The 27,209-nt window shown below is 39.7% G+C and overlaps 1 protein-coding gene across 1 annotated transcript in view; it reads left to right on the top strand.

Moving 5' to 3' along the window:
• Positions 1-27,209, top strand: part of KIF6 (kinesin family member 6) — a 4,303,753-nt gene that overhangs the window by 3,424,266 nt on the left and 852,278 nt on the right. Inside the window, exon 16 of the mRNA XM_044084863.1 lies at positions 18,878-18,928. Within this exon, the coding sequence (XP_043940798.1) occupies positions 18,878-18,928 (51 nt within the window). The remainder of the gene's footprint in view (positions 1-18,877; positions 18,929-27,209) is intronic.

Here is a 27,209-nt window from a genome sequence, read left to right on the forward strand (position 1 = left end):
ACTCTTGAGTGTACCGTACTTTGGATAAGACATTAACCGGAGGTCCAATCTTCCTGCATTGGTGGATGTAAAAGATCTCATGGCACTTATTGAAAAAAGAGTAGGGAATGCTTTAGTAACATTTATGTTCATTTTATACCCTAACAAACTTTAAATCAATTATTTGCACTTACATTTTTTACATTCATAATTGAATTTACAAGTTATGAACACAAAAAAATTTAAGTAAACATTTCTATTTATTTCATTTCTATTTATTTCATTTTTTTCTTTTATATTTATACTCTATCCCCCTACCCTTTTTCCACAGCCACCTTATTTCAGCTAATACACCATCCTCTTCTCTTTTCTTGTCATGTAATAAATCCACACATTTTCCACATCACTCATATTGCCACAAATAATACTTAACCCCCATTGATCAATATCACATTTATTTACTTTATCAGACTTCACATATAATATATTCATATTTATACATTTAATTCCTTCCCATCTGTACTCACTTTTAACATTTTCTCCAAATCTGTTATCCTTTTTGCAATCCAAAAAATATTGCTTTGTTGTTTCTTCTACACTACAGTCAACACAGTTTCTTTCCTCCATCATCTTGTATTTCATATTCCCTTTCACCGGTAACTTGCCCAATAAAATTGCCCACAAAAAATTGCATACCTTTTTTCTTATGTCTTTTATTGCCTTTCTAAATTTTTTAGTTCCTTCCATGGGTAGGCCAATTTTTTGTTTTCTAAAATCTTACTGTACCATTCATTTCCTTTTCTTATCATTCCCTCTTATAAATTCTGTCATTACGTTTTATTCTCATATATTACTTCATTCTGTCCTTTTTTTCTGTTGCCTGTTTGTTTTTCTTCCCATACATTTTTTATAAGTTTTTAAAATAACATTTTACCTATCATTTATTTATCTCTTTCTTTTACTTTTCATATTACCCAAAATAAATGAGTAGATGTTTAATGCATCACTGGATTTTTAAAATTATCCCTCTTCTTTCCACATTCAGTCTGGAGGACCACGTGATAAAAAAAATGTAATGACTCTCTTTCCATTTGAGAGGAAACCTAAATATTCCATCTAAACATGCTATTTTTTCCTAACACATAAATATTTAACATATTTCTTTTTTTCTGAAATGATAAATTATTTTCCACAAAGCTAACAATTTTTATATGTGCCAGTATCTCTCTCCATTGACCCATTACACATTCATACTCACCAAGTGTCACTCCCAGAAATCTTAACTTCCATTTATTTTTATGATAATAAATAATAATAATAATAATAATAATAATAATAATAATAATAATAATAATTCTATTTGTTAACCAGGTAGGCCAACTATACCACCCAACCTCTTAGCACAAGAAATCTGGACAAAGCCTAAAATAACGGGGAGGGGGACATAAATGCCCCAAAATAGAGACAGAGTTTAAATATTGTTCTTCTAAACTTAGAAAGTTTGCCAGAATAACAAGATATGTATAAGCATGCATTTTCTGAAGGATATGAACTGTAAAACTCAAATGTGTTTAGTGACTTTAGTCCTCAGTGAGTTGCCAGAAAACCTCAAATTTTGTAAGGAACAGAACAAACTAAGATGCTAAACTCTGGATATTTGAGAGGTTTGAGGCCCACTGACACACAGTCCGTCTTTTAAACAGCTTTTTGATCCTTACTGCACCATCACTTATCCATCCCTTGTTCTTTGCTATTAGAACTAAATCAATTGCATGCATTGTACATGTTGGTAATGTAATGTTTCCTTCCCTCTCCCATCTTGCTTCCTTCATCTCATACGCACATTTCTGTTCTAATGTAGGTACATACTTGGATGTCCCTGTTTTACTTTTCCCTTAATACTTATTTTTCCCATCCATCCATTTATCATTAACTCATATCCATGAGTTTTCATAACATTTCTTTATTACATTAATATTTTTTTTCTCTTTTGCCATATATATCTAAAATTTGCCACTTTTATGACTCACTTTAACAAAGGCTTTAACTACATCAAATGCTATCAGTTTTGCTTCTTTATTTTCTTTCAGTATCATCTGTTACTGCTTTCACTATAATTAACATTTCTTTCACCCCTTCTTTCTATATTATAGATCCTGTGTTCTACTACTTCATTCAATACTTTCTCCATCTTTTTTGTAGTATTTTCATACATATTTTATAGTCAGCATTCCCTAGTGTTATAGGCCTACAGTTTTTTTGCATATTTTCTTCCATCCTTTTCTATATACATTGTATTACTGTATGTGTCTTCTTCTTTATGTATTATACCTTACTTCATGCATTCATTTAATATTTAAAAAAAAAGTCTCGTTCATCTTTATTGATTTCCTTGCAATACTCATAGCTTGTAACATCTGATCCTGGTACTGATTCATTTTTATCTTCTTTTATAGCCTTCTTTAATTATTCTATTGTTATATAATTTTCTAAAAATGTATTTACATTTTTTCATATTTTTTTTTGCTTTCCATTTTTCTTACCAATCTATGTCCTCTTTTTTATACATTTTCTTTACAAAACTCTGTACCACCTCCATAATATTTTCATGCATGTATTTATGTTTCCTTTGCCATTTAAGATATCACCCATACTTCCTTTTCTCATTTTTACTTCTTTTCCTTAATAAGAGGGAACGTCCTCTTTATTTCCTTTCAGAAAAAAAATTTGCCTATATGATATAATTTTTATTTTTTCTCAATTCTTTTCAAACATCTTTCTTTCTGTTTTCCTTATTTTGTCACTTCCTTGTTCTATCCCTTTCTCATAATTCTGTAAAAGTTCTTTATATTTCATCTTCTTTCTTTTTTAATTCTTCTTTCCACTTCTAAATATATTTTTATTCTTTTTTTTTATATACAACCTAGCACTGTGTCCAGTTTTTATAAAATGGTCTCATTGTCATGATCTTTCTATAATATTTTGTTCTGTATTATTTTCTTCCATTTTTCAGCTCTACAGCTAATCTCTTTCTCCCTTACCCTCCTTTATGATTTTTCTGCCTTACCCTTTTCTAGTCCATACTGTTTTTATGATTTGAAAACACAGCCATCTGTACTGCCCCAATTATTTCTTTCAACTTTCCCTCTGGCACAAAGGGTAAGTGCAGAGATCACAAATAATGCTGGTGCAGGGTTCAAATCCAGTCTTTAGAGTAAATACATAGTCCGTTTCAGTCATAATAATTCCTCATTTTTATATGTCTTTGGTCTATTATTTCTTACTTTTAAATCTCCACATTTCATTAATTCCCTTAACATCTTAATATTCTGTGTTATTTTTCCTATTTCTTTCCTCAGGTTGCAGTTAAATTGTTTTACCATCACTATTTACTAATGCATTTTTTTATTTCTTCAAACAACTGTTTACTCTTTGTCATATTCTTAAATGCATAACTCACTATTAATTTTATACATGATTGACTCATTCTCTTATCACAAATCATTACCCTTCCAAGCCTCCTTCTCCCCTATGCTGCATGTATCATTTTCCTTTTTTCTTCTTCTTTGTTAAGTTTGGTATGTAGCAAGCGAGCAAAAAAAAAACAAACATTTTTTGTTGTTACACCATTCAACTACCACCAAACCTCCTTTATCATTTGTAATAGTATCCTCATTTAGGTTTATAGATTCATATGTGTGTACTAGGCTAATGGCCCTGGAGCCTTTCCAAGCCTAGCTCATAGGATTACCCTGGCATTGTGCCACCCGACCTTAATTCCCAGTGCCTCTGTCGAATAAAGCCACTGGAGTGATCCCTGGGGTGAATTTTCTATTTCCCATCCACTCATCAAGATTTCTCTTAGAGAGCCAGTGAGCTGCTCTGCTTGACATGTATGGGAAGTCTGTTCCATAGTATAGGCAGTCTGTGGGCTATGAACCTGTCTCTCCAGCATGTTGTGTTGATTGTGGTAATGAGGTTGAGGTCTCTGGAGCGTGTGGTGTGGAGGGTTTGGGATTTCTTCAGCTGTAGCATTTCTAACAGAGCTGGGTCAGACATGGTTTTGTAAGTCAAGCAGGGATCGCCTCTAAGTAGGCGATATGAGACAGAGAATAGTTGGAGTTTTTTTAGTCTGTCCATATAGGACAAATATTTAAGGCCTAGGATCCTCTTTGTGAGGTACTTTTGCAGCCTCTCCAGTTGTTGCAGGTGTCTAGTGAGGTACATGCCAAATGGGGCATTGTACTCAATGATTGGCCTAAAGATGGAAGAGTAGAGGGAGACAGTGACCTCTTTCTTCCTGGATGCAAAACACTTAGTAATGAGATGTGCCACATAGAAGGACTTTCTGACCACAGTGGCATTGTGGTGGTCAAAAGAGAGGTTGCCGTCAACCTGTGTTCCCAGATCTCTTATAACACCTTCTGTGTTCAGTGGACTACCAATGCTAAGATTCCTTTATCATTGTTTTCCTTTTTCCTAAGTGTTTTGCTTCCAAATCCTATTTTTATTTTCCTTTTCCTAATTCTTCCTTCTGCAGTATTGATGAGGTTACTAAAAAGGCTGATAAATGCATGTTTACACCTAGGGGAGGGGAGGGTTAGGTTTATTGACCTGACATATCCATAAAGACTTAAAACTTAAAAAGTAAAAAGTCACAGGCATTCAGAAGCCATGTATCTGAAACAGTGTATGTCTTTATGGCATCATTAGCATTTATGTGTCCCACTAAATGATTTTCACTATCTTGTTACTGTTAATCTCCTGTCTCCATTTTTCCCTCACTTTCTGAATTTGCAACTCTGTTCTCTTCTTGTATGTTAGCGATTTCACTTTGAACTATTTCCTGTCTAACACCTATTTATTCTTTATGCTTTCTTCAGTATTCCCTCCCCCATTCCTTTCATCTTGATTTTTAGTAATGTTTGTTTGGTTTGCCTTTCTTCTAAGGTTTCCTATTCATTTGCACTTTCCTTTTCTAATACGGGACAGTCAAACCAGAAGTGCCCAAATTCTTTACATTTTTTACAAAGATGCTTACATTTTTTTGCTGTATGTTCCCTCTTCCCATATTGTCCACTCCTTTGTTACATTCTTATACTAAATGATTTTCATCCCCAGAGAAATAACTTGCATTAGGTTGGCCCAGTACTAAACAAATCCTGTCATACTATTCACAAGTGTTGTATTTGAAATATATTGCATTTTCTTATCCTTAACAGCCAAGTTATGTACATTTTCCAACCCCAATCCATATATTTTTTCATCACGTATTTTTGTACTTCATATACTTTACTAAACAGTGAAAGAAAAAAACAGTATTAAGTCATGCTCATCAATATCTGAAGTCCCAAATTGCACATTTATTTTAGTTTCAAGAAATGTGTGGACTGTGGGCACAGACTGTCCTCCAAGGATGCACATGACTGGTGTGTCTATTGTTTAGGGGCTGCCAAGTGGTTTCTCAAAGGGCTCCTTTCGGTTAACTTCCTCCAGCAAGGGAATGAGTGAGATTTGGGTCTTGAGAGCTCCAAGGATCCCAAGGCTTCTAAGGGGGACTAAAAATGTTCCACTCCCTCTTCTGCTTTTACTGCTTCATCCAATCTGAAGTTCACGAGACCCTCTGCTCACCCAATGGCTTCAGCTCCTTTGTCATCTGTACTCCTCGGAGGCAGTCACCCCCTGCATCAAGTGCAAGGAAAGCTCTGTCTTCCCACCATAAGTGTTGCAAGCCTCTTCCTGTCTGTGGGTGCAGTGTCAGGTAGGGCCTTTTCACCCTTCTCTCTGTGTATCCCGTGGGTGTCTTTGTCAGAGTCATCCCCATCTCTGCCCTGGATATTGAGCTTCTCCTGTTCAAATCTGGTCATTGGAGTCCCATCCAGCAAGCGAGTCTCCAAGCCTTTTTATGTGACTTCATCTGCTTGGTTGTCTTAGTTGGTTGGGAGTTTAGGACCTGTGGAGTTGGAGCAGTTGTTGTGGTCCTTTTTTACATGTGCAGATGCAATTAGAACTCATACCCTCATCTTTGGACCCTTGATCTGAAGCTTTAGCTCGGGCCCTTAACCCAAAGTTGTGGCTTTGCTACACTGGTTTCCTCATTCAGACCCATCAACTCCAGGATCATGAGAGCCAGTTGCCTTCCCTCCCTTAGTGACAGATCTGATGGCTTGGCTGATTTAGGTGCCAACCATTACCATTGTTTACTCAATCCCAGTTGCATTAGAGCTGAAGAGACACCGGAGCTGGGATATCGAAGCAGGGGTATCCTGGTCAGGTTCAATGATTCCTGTTTTGGGATCGGCCCTCTCATTTGGCACCTCTACTCTGGATAGTTCAGCACTCTGGATAGTTCAGCTCTGGTCTCAGCATTGGGGAGGGTGGGCAGCTGGGGGGGGTCTGGTGTGTCCTCGGGGTCTTTGGATCCTAGGTATGCCAATTCCAGGAGGCCTGTGCCAGCTTCTGCCTTTGAAGTTGTGAAAAGCATATTCTCCCATCAGAAGAAGGACTGGTAAGGTTCAGCTGGTGTTTCCCTCTGTTTGACATCTACACCTGTGGACACGATTTAACATGTTCTAGGGCAGCTCACCCTGGGTGATCTTCAGTCTACCCTTCCTTTACGGTCCCTAGCTTCTGCTGTTTCCCCTAGATTTTCCAGGGTGGGAGGTGTGAAGGCTGTCAGCCCAGCCAGATAGAATTTTGTAGATAATTCTATATCATTGTAAATATTAATATAATCCACAGGCATGTTTTTACAAATGTAAGAAAACTGTGTTATATGTTCTGAGGTTCACAAATGTAACCACAGTGCACCCTGCTGGAAAAAAGCTGATAAATGAAGCATTTTGTTACTGTTTGATCTCAAGCTCAGAGACAGGATGTCTGGATTAACAAATTATTTCTATTGTCTTAGGAGAAGAGTTAATTACTAGGTTTTATATGTAAAGTGACCTTTATTGCTGTGGTTTCCTGGCAGGTGCAAGATTACAAACAAATGTTAAATTCTGAGTTCTGTGAGTCTGGGAAACTCCAGCAGAGGTGTCAAAAACTATGTAATGTGAAATGACTCAGCAGTAATGTGTATATCAATTTAAGACTATCTGAGAGAGAAAGATTTGAGCATTTTGTATCTTGATCTGGATCTGAAAACATTCTTCTCACCAACACTTGCTTGCTCTGTATGTAAGTAGTTATTTAGAACTTAGTATTTCTCTTAGCGTTAGATAGGAATTTAGTCAATTAGTCTAGCTGTTTTCTATATTTATTTCAGACTATCCTACAGTATTGTTTTAAAGTTCCTGTGATTTCTGAACTGATTAGCATTGTGTTGAATTGAGGAGTATTGTGTTGTGTTTTTATTATTTATTATTAAATATTTTAAACCTTTCAGCTGTGGCTGTTTTGTGTAGAGATAATTTAAACTCTTAGAGAGTACTTGCATGTATTTGGTAACACTGTCCAAGCCACTCTAATAGGCTTGCTGTTCAGCACACTTACTATTTGGATAACAGTAATATCGCACAGTGAAATTGGTCACCCTTTGGGAAGAGCCTTATAGTAGCTGATATTAGAGGTTGGTGGCAGTCGGTACTGCCTTATAGTCTGGAACAAAAAGAAAACTAGCCTCAGGAAGCCCTAAATGTAAAATCCAAATGAGTTTAAGCTTTTCGTCTGGTAAAATATCCAGACTTCCTCAGATACACTGACATACATTCCCTGTACATTCAAAAACAGTTCAAGTAGGTCACATGACCACTTTAATTCACTTCTTAAATTAACCCTTTAAGGAAAAGCCTTTTAAAAGCATTATTCAACCAAAATTTTGTTTACATTTGTTATTCTCCGACTTTGTTATAAATAGAAAACTACAAGTATGTGGTATTCATTTACAGACAGGGTGTACTTAAAAATCAAAAAATGTTTTGTTTATTCTACCCATTCTGTTGAAGTTAATTACCATTCATAACTATATTAAGCAACTACCAATAAATATTTATGTGTTGTGTTATTTTCTAATTCAAAGGCTACATAAATCATCTCAACAAACTTTTTAGTTTTAAAATGCATGCTATTGAACATATTTCATTCAAACCTGGTAGACTGCAGGAATCTAATCTAAGCTGCCATTCCAATTAATTTTTTTCTAACAATAACTTAATGGGTCCTCCTCTATTAATACATTTGTTTCCTTGTGGTATCACTTGTTCAGCCACTTTGAACTTAAAGGAGTGATTAAGGTGTTTCTCACAATGCCTAGCCAATGCATTGTCCAATTTGTGCCTATTAATAGCATATACATGCTCATAAATTCTATCCCGTAGTCTATGGTCAGTTTTCCCAATGTAAAACGCCGGGCAAAACTGGCACTGGGCCAAGTAGACTATGGATTTAGAATTGGAATTGAATTTGTTCCTAACTAAGCAATTCTTATTTCTAATTGTAATTTTTTGCCAATCTCAATGTATTTACAATAATTGCATGTATCACATCTATACATTCCTGCATTCCCTTTTGTCACACTTATCGGGATCTCTATTATATTTTTCATATTTCTACCCCTTCTAAAAGTTGTTACTGGATGGTCTCCTATCCTTTTTAAGATATCCTTGTCCGTTGTAAACAAATGCCAATATTTCCCCCCAATGTTTTGTATTTCACCAACACCAAGGTTAAATGTCAGCACAAAAGTTAGGGAAAAATTAGTATTTCTTCTGTAATTCGTGCTGACTTCAATTGTTCCTGGTGGTGGATGTTGTAATATATTCGTTTCTTCATTTAGGACCACAGTGGAGCCACATCTGTTCAATATTGGTCTGTAAACTCCATTTTCACATTTTAATTGAACTTCTGAAATTATATGTACTAGTAAATCTACTAGGTACCCTCCGTGCAGGAACATATCTTTTAGGTTTTCACATTCTACTCTAAAATCTTTGTCTCTAGTAACCATCCTTGCTGCTCGCACCACCTGCCCTTTAACCACTGACTTTTTTTGGTGGAAGGGGTGCGAGCTAGTAAAATGTAAGAATGAGTTTGAGTAGCTGTTTTTCATGTAATTCTTCACTATATATCTACGTTCCTGTACGTCTTTATATAATTCCACATCCAAATAGGCTAATTTTTCCCCCTGGTAGTCACTAGTAAATTTCAAAAAGTTAGTGGTACTATTAAAGTAATCCACAATATCCTTTGCTACTTTTTGGTCTCCCTTAATAATCAAAATGTCTTCCAGGAACCTGCTATAAAATGTGGCATTTTCCATATGTGCATTGTTCAACACATAGTTGTGTTCCCAAAAAGCCATCACCAGGTTAGCAAAACGTGCCTCGCATGGAGACCCCATAGCAAACGAAACAAAACTGTTCTTAAGGATGATTCCCAGTAGTTCTTCTACTAATCTTTGTTCACTTTTGGGGCCCCTTTTGACCTCATCAATTCGATAACCTATTCAATACCCATGTCCTTAGGGATGGATGAGTATAAGTCACATACTCTACTGTCAAAAATTACATTCCATGGCAAACTCTAATGAGTTAATCTGTTCAAGGAATTCCATGAGTTCTTACATATTTGTTGTTCTTTATTCACATAGTTCTTAAGTAATGAATCTATGACTTTGGCACAAGGGTATGTTATCGACTGTCTAACATCGACTAGTGCTCTCATTGGTGGGTCCATGATACCGTTATGAATTTTTGGGACTACAAATAAAGCGGTTAACCTAGGTGATGGCATTGTCAGGTAATTATTTACCTATACATCTATTAAATGATCAATAAAAATATCATTGATGTTCATTCCTATCCTATTATAAGCCATATTCAACTTATTTAGACTCACTTTCACATATGTTTCTTTCTCCAATAAATGCCTCATTTTCTCTGTGTATTGCCTAATACTCATTACGACCAGTCCGCCACCCTTATCTGGTCTCATAATGTGGACTGGGAGACTTCTAAACTGTGTTAATGCCATTTCTTCTTCAGTGGACATATTACTCTTGTTTGTTGAGTTAGTCCAACTATTAAATAAGTGTCTAAACTCAATTTCACACATACAGTCAAAGATATTAATTAAGGGATGGACTGGCGGGTTAAAAGTACTTGCAGTTCTTAACTCTTGGTCAAAGTAAGTAGTGTTCCCTAATAAAACAGCCAAATTTAATTTTCTGATATATAGCTTAAAGTCTAGCAACAGTTCTGCTAGATCACCCCTGTTCAAGGGTACAAATGTTAATCCCTTGGCAAACAGTTCAACCAAACTTTTCTCAATGTGATATTCTGCGTAGTTATAAACATTAAAGTCACCTTTTTTGCTGGCTATAATGTGACACGGAAAAGTTATATTATCAAGTTTGTCTACCACAGAGTGTGTCATTACTTCTTCCTGTTGTTCTGAGTATTGTAATTCCTCATTGGGTTCACAGTATTCGTGCTCCGATTCCTCCCCTTGTTGCCCTAGTAGTGTTTTTGTTGTTGTTGTTGGTCATTTAATTGGTTTTGTTGTACACGAAAAATTTCCATGTCCTGGGCACTATTCCTGCTGGTACTTACATTCACAGAAGTGTTGTAGACACAGTTGCTTGGTCCCAGCATAAATGGCATCACATCCTCTTGTCTGCCTACCAAATAATTATTAGGGGGACTATCTGAGAGAGAAAGATTTGAGCATTTTGTATTTTGATCTGGATCTGAAAACATTCCGCTCACCAGCACTTGCTTGCTTGCTCTGTATGTAAGTAGTTATTTAGAACTTAGTATGTCTCTTAGCGTTAGATAGGAATTCAGATAGTCTGGCTGTTTTCAGTATTTATGTCAGACTATCCTACAATATTGTTTTAAAGTTCCTATGATTTCTGAACTCTTGATTAGCACTGTGTTGAATTGAGGAGTATTGTGTTGTATTTGTATTATTTATTATTAAATATTTTAAACCTTTCAACTGTGACTGTTTTGTGTAGAGATAATTTAAGCTCTTAAAGAGTACTTGAATGTATTTGGTGACACCGTCCAAGCACTCCAATAGTCTTGCTGTTCAGCACACATACTATTTGGATAACAGTAATATCACACATTGAAATTGGTAACCCTTTGGGAAGAGCCTTATAGTAGCTGATATTAGAGGTTGGTGGCAGTTGGTACTGCCTTATAGTTTGGGCAGAAAGGGGGCTCAGCTGGAGAACCTGTGCCAACCTTCCCCAGGAGTGCTGTGTGTTTGTATATAAATCAAATCTTAAAGTGTGTGTGTGTGTGTGTGTGTGTGTGTGTGTGTGTGTGTGTGTGTGTGTGTGTGTCAGCTACTTGGGCAGGGACATGAAGCACTGATTGGACAGAGAGGGTGCTGGATGTTTTAGCTTGACCTCTAGGCTGAGATCTGAACCCTATAACTGTGCAGTGGGGAGTCTTATTGGGGATCTGGAGAGAAAGGGGAAAACTATCCCCAGACTGACTGTGATCTCTGTGCGCTGTTAAGGGAAATTGTACTTTACTGTGTGTGTACTTGTTATCCCCCCATGTGCACGCCCCTCACTGGTGCTAGTGGTGAGGATTGAGGCTCCTTCATTACTGGGCCAGTGCATGGGCATCAGAGGAGGTTTAAGGCAACAGGTGGTGCAAAACAAAACACCTGGACTCCTTAGAAGAGTCCCTTACCTAGCTTACTGACTTCAAGGAAAGAGAAGGGTCCCCAAAATCTCCTTTTGAGGATGCCTGTTTTGTCAGCCTTTAGGAGCTATTTTTGCTAGTGTGGATGATGGACCACCAAACCCCAATATCCTGAGGAATCCTTTTTATGGAGGATTTCAGGGTGGCGTTCTGGGTGGTTCCCCTTTCTGGATGCTCCTATTGACCTGGTGCCCTGGAGGGCATGGAAGGAGCCTGATATGGTAGAAATGATCCCCAAGAAGCCAGATAAGATTCTTGCCCTTAGAACCAGCAGCACTGGAGTAAGTGTCTGGCTTTGGATGCTGTTGTGATGTCATCAGCCACCAAAAAGGATATCACAGAAGAGATTTCCTCAGTTCATCCCCCAAACAGGGAATTTTAGATGGTGGACCAACTGGAGAAACATTCTTACACCTCTGCCACCTTTGCACTGAGGACTTTTAAGTATTGAAGGCTTTGAAGTATCTAGCTCACTTAACCAGACTTCAGAGTGACATTGTGTCAAAAGTGTGCAGGCTAATTAAGGTTAAGCAGACTCAGATGTCCACTTTGTAGTCCATTGCTGTGTCATCTGCTGTCTAATGTGGTTGATGGTACTTCCCAAATTGCTGGCGCTGACATTACCATGCATCACCATGCTTGATTTAGGCTGTGTAACTTCATGGACTGCCTCTTTGATGGCTGCTTTCTTTTTGGCCCAAGGTTAAGGACAAATTCACAAGAAATAAGCAGGAGGGGAAGACACTGTCTGCCATAGGAGTGCATTTTGCTATCTCCTAATGGATCTTCTCTAAGAACCAGAAGGAGTTAAAATATCTCCTTTTTAGGAAAACTCAGCAGTCATTCCAGGAAGCTCCTTCTGAGAGTTCCCTCTGTGGCAGAGGGGGTAACTACAATGGACACCATTTCCAGAGCAGGGGTAGTCTGCCAAATCAGGGGGTTTGCAGAGGTTTCTCCGGGAGGCCCTTTCAGCAGCCTTGAAGTTTGCCCGACTGCTGTCTCTGGAGGCAGTCAGGGGTGTCGCTTGGCTGTACACCCAAAAGCTTGGGAGGCCATCACCTCAGATGCATCAGTGTTGAGAATCATATTCAGAGGCTATACAATTCCACTTTTCTATACTCCAAATTTAAATCTCAAACATCTTCCAGATGTGCTACCCCATCAGAGAAAGGATGTGGCCATCAAAATCCAAAGTTGTTAGAAAATCAAGTCATCCAAGAGGTCCCTCTAGACCATCACAAATCTGGTGTCTCTTCAAGATTCTTTTGGGTTCCAAAGAAGAACAGTGACCTCAGGCTAATTTTGGATTTGGGCAGGTTGAACCACTTCATCGGGCAGATCAAATTCTGGATGGTCACCCTTCAATCCATTCGACCTTGTCTGAGGAAGGAAAATTCCATGTACTCGATCAACCTCATGGATGCCTATCATCATATAAAGATCCAACAATAAAACAAGAAAGTGATTCCACAGTGGAATATCATATTGACATTTTCCGTTTCTTCCAATCTTTGCTCAGAGATCGGTTCCTTTGCTGTACTTCAAGATAATCAGGAATTTCTGAAAAAACGATGCTGCATATGGCTTTGGACATGCTCCTTCTGGCCTTATATTATTATCTTTGCCTACAGGTGGTTCAGCTACAACATCACTTGTTATTGTCACGCCGGTAATAATATTTTTGTTTCTATCCATTTCTTTCATATTTGTCAGTGTTATATTCATACTAATATCCAAGTTAGTTCTCTGTCTAGTGTTTACATCGAAGTTATTATTGTTCTGTCTTTCAATGTTTATGTAGCTACTACTAGAACTACCTTCACCTGCACCTTTAAAATCTGCTCCTTTAAAATTGTTTGGCTCCCGTCTCTCTCTAATCTGTTTTATCAGAGCTTCACTGCCAGTATTCCGTTCTGTTGCTTGCTCTTTCCTATTTTCTTTGGGCCCCTCAAAAATATTTAATTTTTGAAAGTCATCAAAGTCACGTTTCAATTTATTTATTTTTAATTCTTTCATTTTCTCATCATAGTTTATTAGAGTTAATTGCAAATTAGTGAATTTGTTAAGAACAGATTCCAGAAGTTCAGCTTTCTCCAACTCTGTTACTGTTCCAAGAAACTTTCTACTTCCTTTTCCATTGGTGTAAAATATTCCAAGAGCAACCTACTATAAGTAAAACTGACATTCATATTAGTCTCCTGCCATCTAGCTAATAGGTCCAGATATACATTGCCATAAGAGGGCATGCATTTAGTCCACATTCCCCTCGGAATCAAGCCATGATATGAACAGGCTTCTAAGTGGAAACACTGCCATTGCAGGCATTTTAACTTAAAAGCAGCAGCTTCCACTTGTTTATATGTGGAGATATATTGTTCTAGTGAATTATTCACTTGTTCACTTACTTGTTTTGTGGTGATCAGGTTGAGTTGTAGTAATGGATTGCAGTTACTTGTACAATTCAGTACTGAATAATTTATGTTGTTCTTCCTTTGACTTGTATAAAGATGACAATGTGATCCAGAAGGTTTGTATGCTTCCATTTGGAAGCCAGTTATTGTCAATTCTGAGAGCCACATTTGGTCTCACCACTGCCCCATGGTGTTCACCAAGTGTATGACAGTTTTAGCAGCCTACCTCAGGCTGCAGAGTTTCAGGTTTTTCCTTAGCTGAATAGCTGGCTCCTGACCACGTCCATGAGAGCATCATTGATCAGAGCCAGGGACACCTTACTCTAGCTGTGCATTTCCTTGGGAATCACAGTCAACTTTCAGAAATCCAGTCTTCTTCCTGTGCATTCAATAGAGTTTATAGGCCACCGTTTGCTTGGTTCCCCCTACAGGGTACTACATGAGGGTTCTGCAGTGGACATTGATGGTGCAGTGGTTTTATTTGACACAGCAGATTATAGTTCCCAGTTACATTGACAGAGGTCTGTCAAAATCAAATCAGTTGGTGGTTGGAGTATCCCTTGGTGCATGCCAAGAAACCTTTCATTCTTTCCCCCTCCTCTAAGCATGGTTTCCATGGATGCCTCTTTTCTAGGATGGGGGTGGGCAATTTCAAATGGGGACCATCCAAGTGACATGGTCTTTTACTGAGGCCAGTGTTCACATCAGTGTCTTGGAGATGATGGCAGTTCTTTCATTGCAGGCTTTTCTAGGCATTCTTCACAAGAGTGGTAATGAAAGCCTTTTACATTGCACACCTTAAAAGTAAGGGCATCACATTCAGGATCAAGGATGTTATAACTCCTTTTTACTCCACCCTCATCCGACCACTAATAGAGCACAATGCTCCCTTTTGCATGTACCTAACCAGACACCTACAGCAGCTGGACAGACAACAGAGGTTCCTGACCAACAGAATTCAGGGACTCCAAAACATAACATACATGGAAAAACTGAAAGCCCTGTTATTGTATTCTGTGTCCTGCAGGCTGCTGAGAGGTGACCTGTGCCTGGCCTACACAGCAGTCTCTGCCCCTGCTGTAATGGAAATACTGCACATCCGCAAATCAAATGGGACAAGAATCGCTCACTCCAGAGATCTCAGTCTAGTCTGTGACTTAAACAAAACATGCTGGGGTGACAGATATGTCTCCCAGAGACTGCTGATAGTCCGGAATAAACTCTCAGTTCGCATTAAGCAGAGCTCCTCAATGACCCTGTTTAAGTGCAACCTGGACAAATGGATGGGAGACCATAAATTCACCCCTGGGGTGGCACCTGTGTCCCTCATGGACAGGGGCAGCCAGTGCTGATCACAGAGTCACTCTGCAAACAATCAAACAATCTAACGATGGTTAATTAGGCAACCACGTAACAATGGTCAATTAGGGAATATGAGTATTACATGGTAAGGCTTGAAAAAGCCCTAGGGACATGAGCCTACTAACCCCCTGTGAACCTATAATACTCATATTTACAAATTCTACTCCAACACCCACCTAACCCTTGTACTCTTATTCTGTGAGTCTGTCTGTCTTACACATAATAGAATACTTCACATAAAGTATAAGCTCATCAGTGGTCATTTAATTTTATCGACTGATGGAGTATATATCTATATCATGAACAGTTCTACTCAAAGAAGCTTTCCTGCAAGTAAGGTATAACAAAGCAACAACTCTACATACGCCATTCCTCATTCTTCCTCAAAAGACAGGCATTCCCTTGAAAACTCAGTGCAGCCTGACACATCTTATTCATCAATGAAATGGAGAATAAAACTTTTGTTCTATACTATCCTTCCCTTCTTTTTTCCAAAATGGTAAACACTGTAAATATCTTCAACCATCACTAGTTTTCGTCTTTATGCACTCTACTTAAATGTTCATGTGCAGTGTTTATCAATGACATTTACTTCATGTAACCTGAAAACATAGTTTCCATTTAATTGCTTTTCTGTAATTAACCTGTGTTTCAGATTTTGGTCATGCTCATTTGGGAGATCTTTGGTCTTTTGGTAGACTCTTAGTGAGTACCTCCACATACGTGGGTTTATATTGTCATGACTTTATCTTGTGTGAGAGGAGAGGTGTGTGTGCTGACAACCTGGTTGATGTCTTGTTCATTGTAACATGAGAGGATTGATTCCAGTTTCATAGTATAGTTACATCTCTCACGTACTCTGTTTGCTGTGGGAAAAAATGGCTGTCGGTATACATGAAGCAATTACTACATTGCCTCAGGATGCCCATATACTGTCCATTGTAGCAGGGTAAACTGTAAGTACTGTTAGGGGGTGGGCAAGTTAGATAAGCTTTTGCTTTAGGGTTAGCAAGGAGACTTATTCTATTGAGAATTAAGAATTAAAAAGTATGGCAGTGCTGCTCAGTGTGCAGCTGAGATGCCCGCAGTGCAGCAGGGAAGCCTGGGAGTGTTCCACTGACTGTTCTCTAGGGAAAAAGTTGTATGTATGCATTTGCTTCTATCCATGACACCGTTAACCCCCTGTTCCAAAGTGCGCAGCTACATGTAAACATAAGGCGTAAATACAAGTGAATTTAAATATTTTTAACACAAACTACCAATAGGAAAGCCCCTCACAGAGTCTTACTCCAGCAGTCCCTAACTTAAATAGGTCCCGAGCAACACACTTCTGGCACAAAGGTGCAGAAAGGCCCTATTAATGTAAGATGGCTGGTTTTAGTGCTCAGGTGATACCAAACAGTTTAGATTCAGCATGTCTGAATCTAGCCTATGCTATTTAAGCCAGAAGTAGCAATTATACATAGTGCAGAATGAAGCAGTCACAGCAGCAAAAAACAGTAAAAATGAAGCAGCAGTTTAATAAAATGCAGTTCACAAAGTATAATGCAGCCTTAAAGGAGAACCGCACACATAGACTCAAAAACATGTTTATTTCATCATGGTTTGGTGTTTCTTACATTTTAACACCACTCTGGGACTATTTACAGGTTATTAAATATTTCTATACATAATTTCTGAGTCTGACCACATGGGGTCTGGCATCTTGAAATAATTCTGATTGTTTAGTCTGCCCTATAATGCAGTGCTTGGCTGTACAAAATTATGTCATGTATGCCTATTTCTTCCTGAAGCTCCTGTCACTGCATTGATTTTGCATGCATGCACTGCTTTCAGTCAGTTAGTTTTAAGTAACATGTCATGCCATTCAGTGACTACTTAAAACACAAACAGTGCAAATGCCACAGAACAAGTTTTCAAAGTGCTTTTTACTGCTGCTGCTTTTTAGAATGACCAGACTGCAGTGTTTTGTGAAGCCTGAAGTGTACTACTTTGACTCATCTCCCATCCCCTTCACACCTAACTTCCCTAGCTGTCAAAGTGCTAAGGGTAATTTGAGCTGTTAGCACCAGTGATTGACAGCCCACAGCAGGAGCCTTGGCTCATGTACTGTTTCCTTGTTGTAGCCTTTACTTTCTGTATGGGTAGGGAAAGGACCAGGCAGCTGTGACATCACAGCATGGGTGGGCTTTTAGGAAGGTTGTAGAAATGTCAGTTTTGGGAAGGAATTGGCCACACAACTACCTGTATTCCTAGGTGTTGATGACATCAATGAATTGGAGACTGCAGCAAGCTTTATCAGGTCAAGACAAAAGGTTTTTGAAAGTGAAACCACCACAGTGCAGTAGGGTACTTTTCTAGTGGAGAAAAACAGTTGATTTAAAATATTTTACATGCTGTATTGTTGTTTATTCATAGCAGGGACAGTAAATATGGCAAAAAAGGGCAGATAAGTCAAGCATTTAATAACAGAATCCCATTGTTGTCCTTTGAATTACACTTATTTTTAGAAGATTTCAGTGGATGCCTTGAATTTTTGTTCAGATGCACTCCAGACCTCTACCTGAGAACTCCAAACTCTGAGCAGTTCCAGTAAACTGTGTAGACCACAAACCTTCCTGACTGGTTTGGAGTCCAAGTACTTAAACCAGAACTAAGACACTTTCAGAATAACAGACAGAGTAAGCCTTCAGTCAGCAATTCCCAGCTCAGAGGGCTATCCTCTCCTGTCGCAAGAGTTTAGACCACAAACCTTCCTAATGTAAAATAACTGGTTTGGAGCCCAAGTGCTTAAATCAGAACAAAGGCACTTAAAAACATCAGCAGTGGACTACAACTCAAGTGTATTTATTTGACATAGGTAATGTTCATAGGTAAGTATGAAGCTAGTTGCCCTTGTGGGTTATTTTAAGCCTAACACATTTTCCCCAAAGGTGAGAATCAAACTGTATACCTCGTGTCACTGAGCTAAACCCCTTAACCATTTTACCAACCCCCATAACCTAAACAGTTTTACTGTCTCAGACTGTAGGATACTTAGCTATGCTTGTCTGACTAAACACACAAACACAAGTTGACCACAGTGAGATTAGAGCCCCTAACTAACTAAGTACACCAGCTAGAGAACTCGGTACTTATCGTAAGTGCCAAGGCACAAATCTAAATTAGGGGTGTGCTAGATTAGAACCTGGCTCACCTGTATTGTGAGCATTAACTTATACCAAATGCCATGGGGTTTATTTAGGCATTATGTATATGCATTATGCTTATAGTAGCATTTAATGTGGCTTTTACATGAGTGATATTTGAATTTTAGAACCACTTATATTTGACCTTATGCATGCATAAACATAGCAGATAAATACTGTATTTATACTGTTTTTCAAAAAAATAACTCTTTTAAGTTCTTCTTTGTAGTCACCACACATTTATTTTACTTAAATATGTCTCTATTTGCTTTGGCAGACCACTTGAAGGGACAGATAGAACAACGAAGAATGCAGCGAGCTGCTAGTGGTAAGTGTGAGTACACAAAGGCCTGAAAACCCATATCTGAACATACTTTCTTCTTGTCATAGTACTCTACTGACAAAGTAATGTCACTGTTTTATTCCTTGCCTGTTACTCATTAAGAAATGAAATTGTACAGCAATTTTAAATCTTAGTAGTTATCAGCCACAGATAGTCTACATTCTGTTTTTCTTCACTAGTGCTTTGCAGCCTGAGTGCCAGTCTAATAGGGGGATGGGGTGAATAGCTGTTATTCTTGAACTAAGTAGGGTATTCAGTGGATCAGTGGTTATAATGAATTGGTAGCCAAGTATTATATGTGCTTGGTGAGAATCGATTATTGCAATGTTTCATTATGCCAAGTTTGTGCGGATTGTGACAAACAGAAGTTCTCTGTTGTCTACCTGATTAGAAGGGATGCTGTTTCTTTAACTCTGTTCATCATTATATCATACCTCTGACTACTGTAGTAATAGAAAGTTTTATAATCACAGTAATGATCAGTACTAGTGGGTACTCATTAAGTGCAGTGTTTTTACGTAGAAATTATTGCCATTTTATTGTCTAATACTTATACTGACTTTAACTGTGCTCACTAAAATGTCCAGTCACTGTTCTTTTTAATAATATTCATATCATTTAGACAACATAATCCTTCTGTCATACTATTGTTGTACTAACAAGAGCTATGTGTACCTACTAGAGTAGTCAACAGAAGTTACGTATTCTCCTACTGCAATATATTTACCTTTAAATTACTTCCATATTATCATACCTATTATTATTAAGTATTAACTGTACTCACTATAATGTCCATTCATTGTTTTTATTACTACTTGTATAATGTAAAATGTATTCTATTACTGTTACGCATTATTGTATAAATTGCTGTGACTTACATAGGGTTAGTGCCAATGTAGCTCTTTGCCAATCGAGTCATACTTTAAAAAGAGACATGAACTATCCCCACCAACCTTGTTAACAAATAGGTACCATTTTGTCTAAACTGTAAAGCACACTGTAATGTATGTAGCTTGTCATCTTTTGTCAAACAATATCTCAGTTTATATAAGAGACCAGTTACACTAACTGTTATAATCTGCCATCTTTAAGTAGTGCTCCAGTGGCTGTGGTATATTTTATCAGCTTGCTTTATTTTTTTAATGTTTCTGAACTGGGGTAGTGGATTGATTAATAAGGACCTACGTTAGCCACTGCCCAGATAATTTTATGTAGCATAGAGAATGCCTACCTCATCAAGGTCTGATGAATGAAGAGAATGAGAGAGAGACAAGGTTGGATGATGTGGGGATAGTGAATCAGGAAGTGGAACAGATTAGCAAGGAGGAAGTACGGACAGCTATGAAGAGGATAAAGAATGGAAAGGCTGTTGGTCCAGATGACATACCAGTGGAAGCATGGAGATGCTTAGGAGAAATGGCAGTGGAGTTCTTAACCAGATTGTTTAATGAAGTCCTGGAAAGTCAGAGGATGCCTGAGGATTGGAGAAAAAGTGTTTTGGTACCTATTTTTAAGAATAAGGGTGATGTGCAGAGTTGTAGTAACTACAGAGGGATAAAACTAATCAGTCACAGCTTGAAGCTATGGGAAAGAGTAGTGAAAGCTAGGTTAAGAAGGGAGGTGATGATTAGCGATCAGCAGTATGATTTCATGCCAGGAAAGAGCACCACAGATGTGATGTTTGCTCTGAGACTGTTGATGGAGAAATATAGGGAAGGTCAGGAGGAGTTGCATTTTGTGGACTTGGAGAAAGCATATGATAGGGTGCCTAGAGAGGAGTTGTGGTATTGTATGAGGAAGTCAGGAGTGGCAGAAAAGTATGTAAGCATGGTACAGGATATGTACGAGGGTAGTGTGACAGTGGTGAAGTCTGCAGTGGGAATGACAGATCGTTTAAGGTGGAGGTGGGATTACATCAAGGATCAGCTCTGAGCCCTTTCTTATTTGCAGTGGTGATGGACAGGTTGACAGACGAGATCAGACAGGAGGCCCCATGGACTATGATGTTTGCAGATGACATTGTGATCTGTAGTGAGAGTAGGGATCAGGTTGAGGAGACTCTGGAGAGGTGGAGATATGCTCTAGAGAGGAGAGGAATGAAGGTCAGCAGGACTAAGACAGAATATGTGTGTGTGAATGAGAGGAAGGATAGAGGAATGCTGAGGATGCAGGGAGTAGAGTTGGTGAAGGTGGATAAGTTTAAGTACTTGGGATCAACAGTTCAGAGTAAAGGTGAGTGTGGAAGAGAGGTGAAGAAGAGAGTACAGGCAGGGTGGAATGGGTGGAGAAGAGTGTCAGGAGTGATTTGTGACAGACAGGTACCAGTAAGAGTGGAAGGGAAGGTCTACAAGAGGGTAGTGAGACCAGCTATTTTGTATGGGTTGGAGATGGTGGCATTGACAAAAAGGCAGGAGTCAAAGCTGGAAGTGGCAGAGTTAAAGATGTTAAGATTTGCACTGGGTGTGACAAGGATGGACAAGATTAGGAATCAGTATATTAGAGGGTCAGCTCAGGTTGGACGGTTTGGAGACAAAGTCAGAGAGGCTAGATTGTGTTGGTTTGGACATGTGCTGAGGAGGGATGATGGGTATATTGGGAAAAGGATGCTAAGGATGGAGCTGCCAGGTTAGAGAAAAAGAGGAAGGACTAAGATAAGGTTTATGGACATGGTGAGAGCGGACATGCAGGCGGTTGGTGTGACTGAGCAATATGCAGAGGACAGGAAGAAATGGAAACAGATGATCCGCTGTGGTGACCCCTAATGGGAACAGCCGAAAGAGAAGAAGAAGATAGAGAATACCTACCATGTAAAACAGTAAATTGAGAGAAGGTGACAATACTGTATGACACTAAGTACAAAAAAGTACATAACAGTAAGTAAAGTACTTACAGTATAATACAGCATTTCCTCTATGCAAGTTTATGTAAAATAGCTAAGGCATATTTGTGGTTAATGCAAAAAGGTGACTACAGTCATTGGTGGCCAAATACAGGTAATACAATTTGTGTAGTTTAACATGTACCCTCTAAAGTTGTAGCTTTGTAGTAGCAAGAGACGCAGTCACATATTGATTTTTCTCTTAGGTAATAATACTTTTGGCTCCAAATTATTATTTTTTCACAGTTTCTAATATAATTGTGCAGCACATCCAGTGTTTTGGGGAACAAGAACTGAAAAGGCAGTATTAATGGATTTGAGCTAGATGGGTAATCTTTTAGTATTAAGTGTTCTTTTGAATGAAGAGTTTCAGGAGGAATAGTTCAGAGGTAAGTTGTGGGGAAAGGCCTAGTTTCAGGGCCATGAAATAAGAATTATGGAGAGAAAATTAAAGCATTCTTTATTTTAGAAGGCAGTTAGCTTTGCAGAGGATAACAGTGTAGTGCTCATGCTTGGAAGCTAGTAGTATAACTCTACAGATCTTTTGGGGGGGATTTGGAGGCCACACAAATTTTCAGTGAAGACACTGGCTGTTATGTGAAACCATATAATCTGATGTTAATCTTCATTCATTCTTGACTGATGGGTTCGGGTCCGACTTCTCGGAACTGACTAGGCTGTTATACATAGCTCGAGCCAGCCAAAAAAATCTTGAGCTAAGGCTCTACCCACAATGCTTCTCTTCCCATTACCTCAGATCTCGTTTGCCACGTCGAAAATTGGAAGTGTCAGCTGATGGTCTCAGCTAAGTCCTTTAAAATTTTCTATTTTCATTGTTGTTTCTAACAATATTTGGTTAAAACTCTTTACTTCTCTTACTGGATAGTTTCGCTACCTTGTTTTTGAGTGTGTGACTGTTTCCCAACTATTTCTACCCACCCCATTTTACCTTTCAGTAACTCTTATTACCATCACTGGTAACAAGCCTCCTCCCTTCCTTATTATCGTTGGTAGTCTTACCTACCATTGTTGGTATTCTGTTCCCCTTTTCTCCTTTTACCTGTTTGGATATTTTTTCTATACTATTGTTGGTATATCTGTTAAAAAAAAACTCCTTTCTTTCCTTTCCTCTTTTTTGTGGGTGAGTGTGTGTGTCTGTGACACAACTGTTTTTTTGATATGGCAGAGAAACAAAAGGGGACATCTGGATTTAAACAGTGTCAGGACTGTGGCAGAAAGATGCCCAATTCTGATGGACATCCTCCTTTCATGTATTGTTTGGGTGCCCCTCACTTGGATATAACTTGTAATATACGTCAGAGCTTTAGCGCCTGTACTTTAGCAGAGAGGCGCAATAAGCTTATCTTAAAAGGCTTATTGAAATGTCCTTTTACTGAAGCCCTATCTAAGGCAGAGACTTCAAAATCTCCAAAGCCAGACATGAAGAAAAGATGCCTCTCTGTGCTGATCTCCCCTATGGCACATGAAGCAAAGTCCCAAAAACAGCAGGTTCCAATGGTTTCTTCAGAACCGAAAGCCAAAGTACCAAAAGTGACAGTATCATCACCTCTGGCACCGAAAATGACTAAATCCACATTGGTGCTGTCTGTCATTAAACCAACTCAAACCTCTTCGGCACCAACAATTGCCTCGGTTCCAACAACCTTTTTGGTACCTGCAATAGTTTCTCCACAACCACCACTATCCTCTCATTCAGTTCCACATTCCCCTTCCATACAACAGCCTATGGTGCCAAAAGTCGATCTGACAATTCTCAGGACTGGATATTCTCCTTCAGTGGACCCATTTTTGGGTCAACAATCAAAGCCCATTTCTGGATAGGCATATTTCTCCTTCAGGAATGTCAGTCTGTTCCTCCAGGGGTCTCTCAGAATTGGATGTAGTCAGATTGGTGGACCAGCTTTTGGCAACCAGAGGCCTCCCTGTACCTTCACAAACCATCTCTCCCACCTGGAGCCAAGGCTTATTCACCAAGGACTCCACCAGTTTATCCTCTTTCAACCTCTTTTCAGGGTTTGGAGCCCCCCACTTTGATGCTGCCAGTACCAGCTACCTCGGTGCCACTGGTGGACCTTACCTCGGTGCCGGAGTCGACTCTGTGGTCTTTGGCTTCTTTGGATCCATTGCACACCAGGGACCGTGGTTTGGCTGCCGATTCTGAGATCCTTGGACTGGTTCCAGTTGATTCCATGGTGCTGTCTACGGCTCTCGAGGCCATGACAGTTTCAAGTCCTCTCTCAGCTCCTACTCTGAGTGGTGGCTCATTGGAGTGGAGTGTGACCCCGGTTCCGAGGTTGCCTTTCTTGGTTCAAGGCATCCATCCCTCTTCAGGTGGGCCTGGCTTCCAGAGTATGGAGAGAGCTTTGGCCTCAGCAGGCTCTCATCTGGTTCCATCCTCATTGGATTGTCATATTTTCATTTCCTCTAGTTCACAGCTGTCACAATCTGCTACATCTGGACAGTGGGCACAAGAGCTGCAAGACACCCCGGTTCAGGGTCCTCCTCTTTGGTGTCTTCCTCAGAACTTTCCCCTGAGTAGCCAGCCTGTAAGAGGATGTGCAAGAGGAAGCACGTAGATTCTCCAGAAGAATCAGTCATTGAAAACACAGATTATGATGAAGGGGAAGGGTCCCTATGGTCACTCCCAGAAGATGTCTCTTTTGGAGACATCCTGGAAATATTAAAACAGAGGGGTGATTGGAAACCCTCAAACCCATCTTACAAGGAATCTTTGTTCTTGCAAGTTTTTTGTGCCCACCCTTCTACTTCTTGGGTGACCCTGCCTGCTGACAATCTAGTAAAGTTGATCGTTCAGCGAGTGTGGAAGGCTCCTGACTCCATAGAGCCTATTCCCCAGAGACTGGATAAGATTCTTTCAGCCCCAGAAGATCAGCCCCATTGGTCTAAGGGTCTAGTAGTGGATGCCATGGTGGTGGTGGCAGTGTCCACCAAAAACAAACTCGCCTAGGAGAGTTCAACTATCCATCCTCCTAACCAAGAGTCTGAGACTATGGATAGATTTTGGAAGTGGGTCTTTGCTACAACGATTTTCACTATTCAGTCCTTGAACTTTTTGGCACACATTGCTAGACTCCAAAGGGATCTGATAACTGAGATTTCAGACACCTTTGCAGGAGCAGTGTCTGATGAGGTTCAAGATAAGGTTGCAAATCAGCTTGCCATCCTGGAGTCGAGTTCAAATTCGTCCATGAGGCTTATTGCTCATACAGCTGAAGGGACATCTAGGGAAGCGGGTACCGGCATTACCATTGGGAATCACACCTGGATGGACTTGTGTGTTTTCATGGTACCCTTTAAGTCTTCCTTTATCAATGCTCCTGTTGATGGTACTTCCTTGTTTGGTCCAAAAGTCAGACACACGTTAGCCAGGTGTGAAAAAGATGGAAAGACCCTTTCTGCTGTGGGAGTGGAAAAAATGTGGTTTAAGAAGACCCAAGGGCCTTTTTGGGACACATGTGGTGAGTATTCCCTCTGGGGCAGAGGAAGGAACTCTTCTGGAAGATGCCTCCCCCCTATGGCAGAGTGGTTCCATGTAACCAGGGCTCCTGAGATTCCTTTCCTGGACAACCCTATCAGTGCTCCTGAATGGAGGCCTGATTGCTTACCTCTGGAGGCAGTTGGTGGAAGATTTTCTCTGCACCATTCAGCCTGGCTTACAATAACCTCGGATACCTGGGTGCAGAAAATAATTATCAAAGGTTACCACATTACCTTCAATCTTTTGCCAAAATCCAAAAGCGAATTCTCGATGTTCCACCCAGTCAGAGGGATCTAGCAGCAGTAGTGATTTAAAAGCTGCTTCAAAAAAGAGTCATCCAAGTAGTCCACCAGACCAAATAGGATCCTGATTCTACTCAAGATTTTTTTAGTGCCATAAAAGGAAGGGTCATGGAGACCAATCTTGGATATCAGCCTGTTGAACAAATTTGTACAACAGACAAAATTCTGGATGGCCACAGTTCAGTCTATCTTTCCCTTTCTAGAGAAGGATGATTGGATGTGCTATATAGATCTTCAGGATGCGTATTACCCCATAAAGATGGACAAGCACTCCAGAAGATATCTCCATGTCCGGCTAGGAGCCTGCCATTACCAGTTCCAAATAATGCCCTTCAGTCTCACCACAGCCCCAGGGTGTTCACCAAATGCATGGCGGTCATAGCAAATCATTTGAGACTACAACGATTCTAGGTGTTTCCATATCTAGATGACTTGCTCCTCACTACCCCCTCCAGGCATCTACTGCTTTATGCCATAGACTTGGTTATACATCTTGCCGAAACACTAGGCATTTCAGTCAACAACAAAAAAGTCACAATCGACTCCCACACAGGATCTGGAGTTCATCGTAGCAAGATTAAATACAGTATCTGTGTAGCCTCCCTTCCTCTCCATAGGCTGTTGAAGCTAAGATCACAACTTCAAGTAATCATTTCCAAAAACAAAGTTCCTGCTGGTCTGTTACTACAAGCTCTGGGAACTATGGCAGCAATGATAATGTTAGTTCCCTTAGTGGAGTATCACATGAGGCTGCTTCAGTGGCTCTTGGCATCACAATGGTCACTTCTAACACACCCCATGTCCCATGTAGTCATGATTAACAAATTGCTGCAAAAAGGATATATCCTGGTGGATGAAGCCAGAAGAGAATCTGTGGGGTCGTTCTTTTTCCCCCTCTCAGCCCAAGGCTTTAGTGACCACAGACGCTTCCCAGATAGGGTGGGGGATTTTCTGGGAAAGACTTTTCAAGGCATTTGGTCCCCACAAGAAGCCAATTTGCACATCAACATCCTATAATTGAGGGCAGTACTTTTAGTGTTCCAAGCATTCCAGGCTGTCCTTCCTTCCAGGACAACTGCAATCCAATCAGACAACTTGTCCGTAGTCTGGTATATCAGCAAACAGGGGGGAACCAGGTCCTACCCTCTGTGTTGGGAAACTCTAATAATTTGGCAATGGGCAATCACTTCCAACCACTTTCTGATCGCAACTCATATCCCAGGGAACTCCAACATGATTGTGGACAAACTGAGCAAATGTATCCTTCTGCCTCACGAGTGGTCTCTCTATCCCAACGTAGCGAAGATCTTCCATCGATGGGGTCAGCCTTGCTGTGACCCTTTCACTTCTCCTATAAACCACAAATGCAGCAGCTACTTTGCCCAGATCCCCCCTTGTGGGGAGACCACAAGAGATGCACTTATTTCCGATTGGCAACTGGGGCTCCTGTATGCCTTTCCCCAAATTCCACTGTTCTTCAAGTTTCTGAGGAAAGCCCAACAGTTGAGAAGCATTGCACCTTACTGGCCCTGTCAAGTCTGGTTCCCTTTTCTTTGACCTCATCTG

Source organism: Protopterus annectens, chromosome 1.part1 (genome assembly GCF_019279795.1).
Source record: "Protopterus annectens isolate FY-2018-M chromosome 1.part1, PAN1.0, whole genome shotgun sequence".
Taxonomy (NCBI): Eukaryota; Metazoa; Chordata; order Ceratodontiformes; family Protopteridae; genus Protopterus; species Protopterus annectens.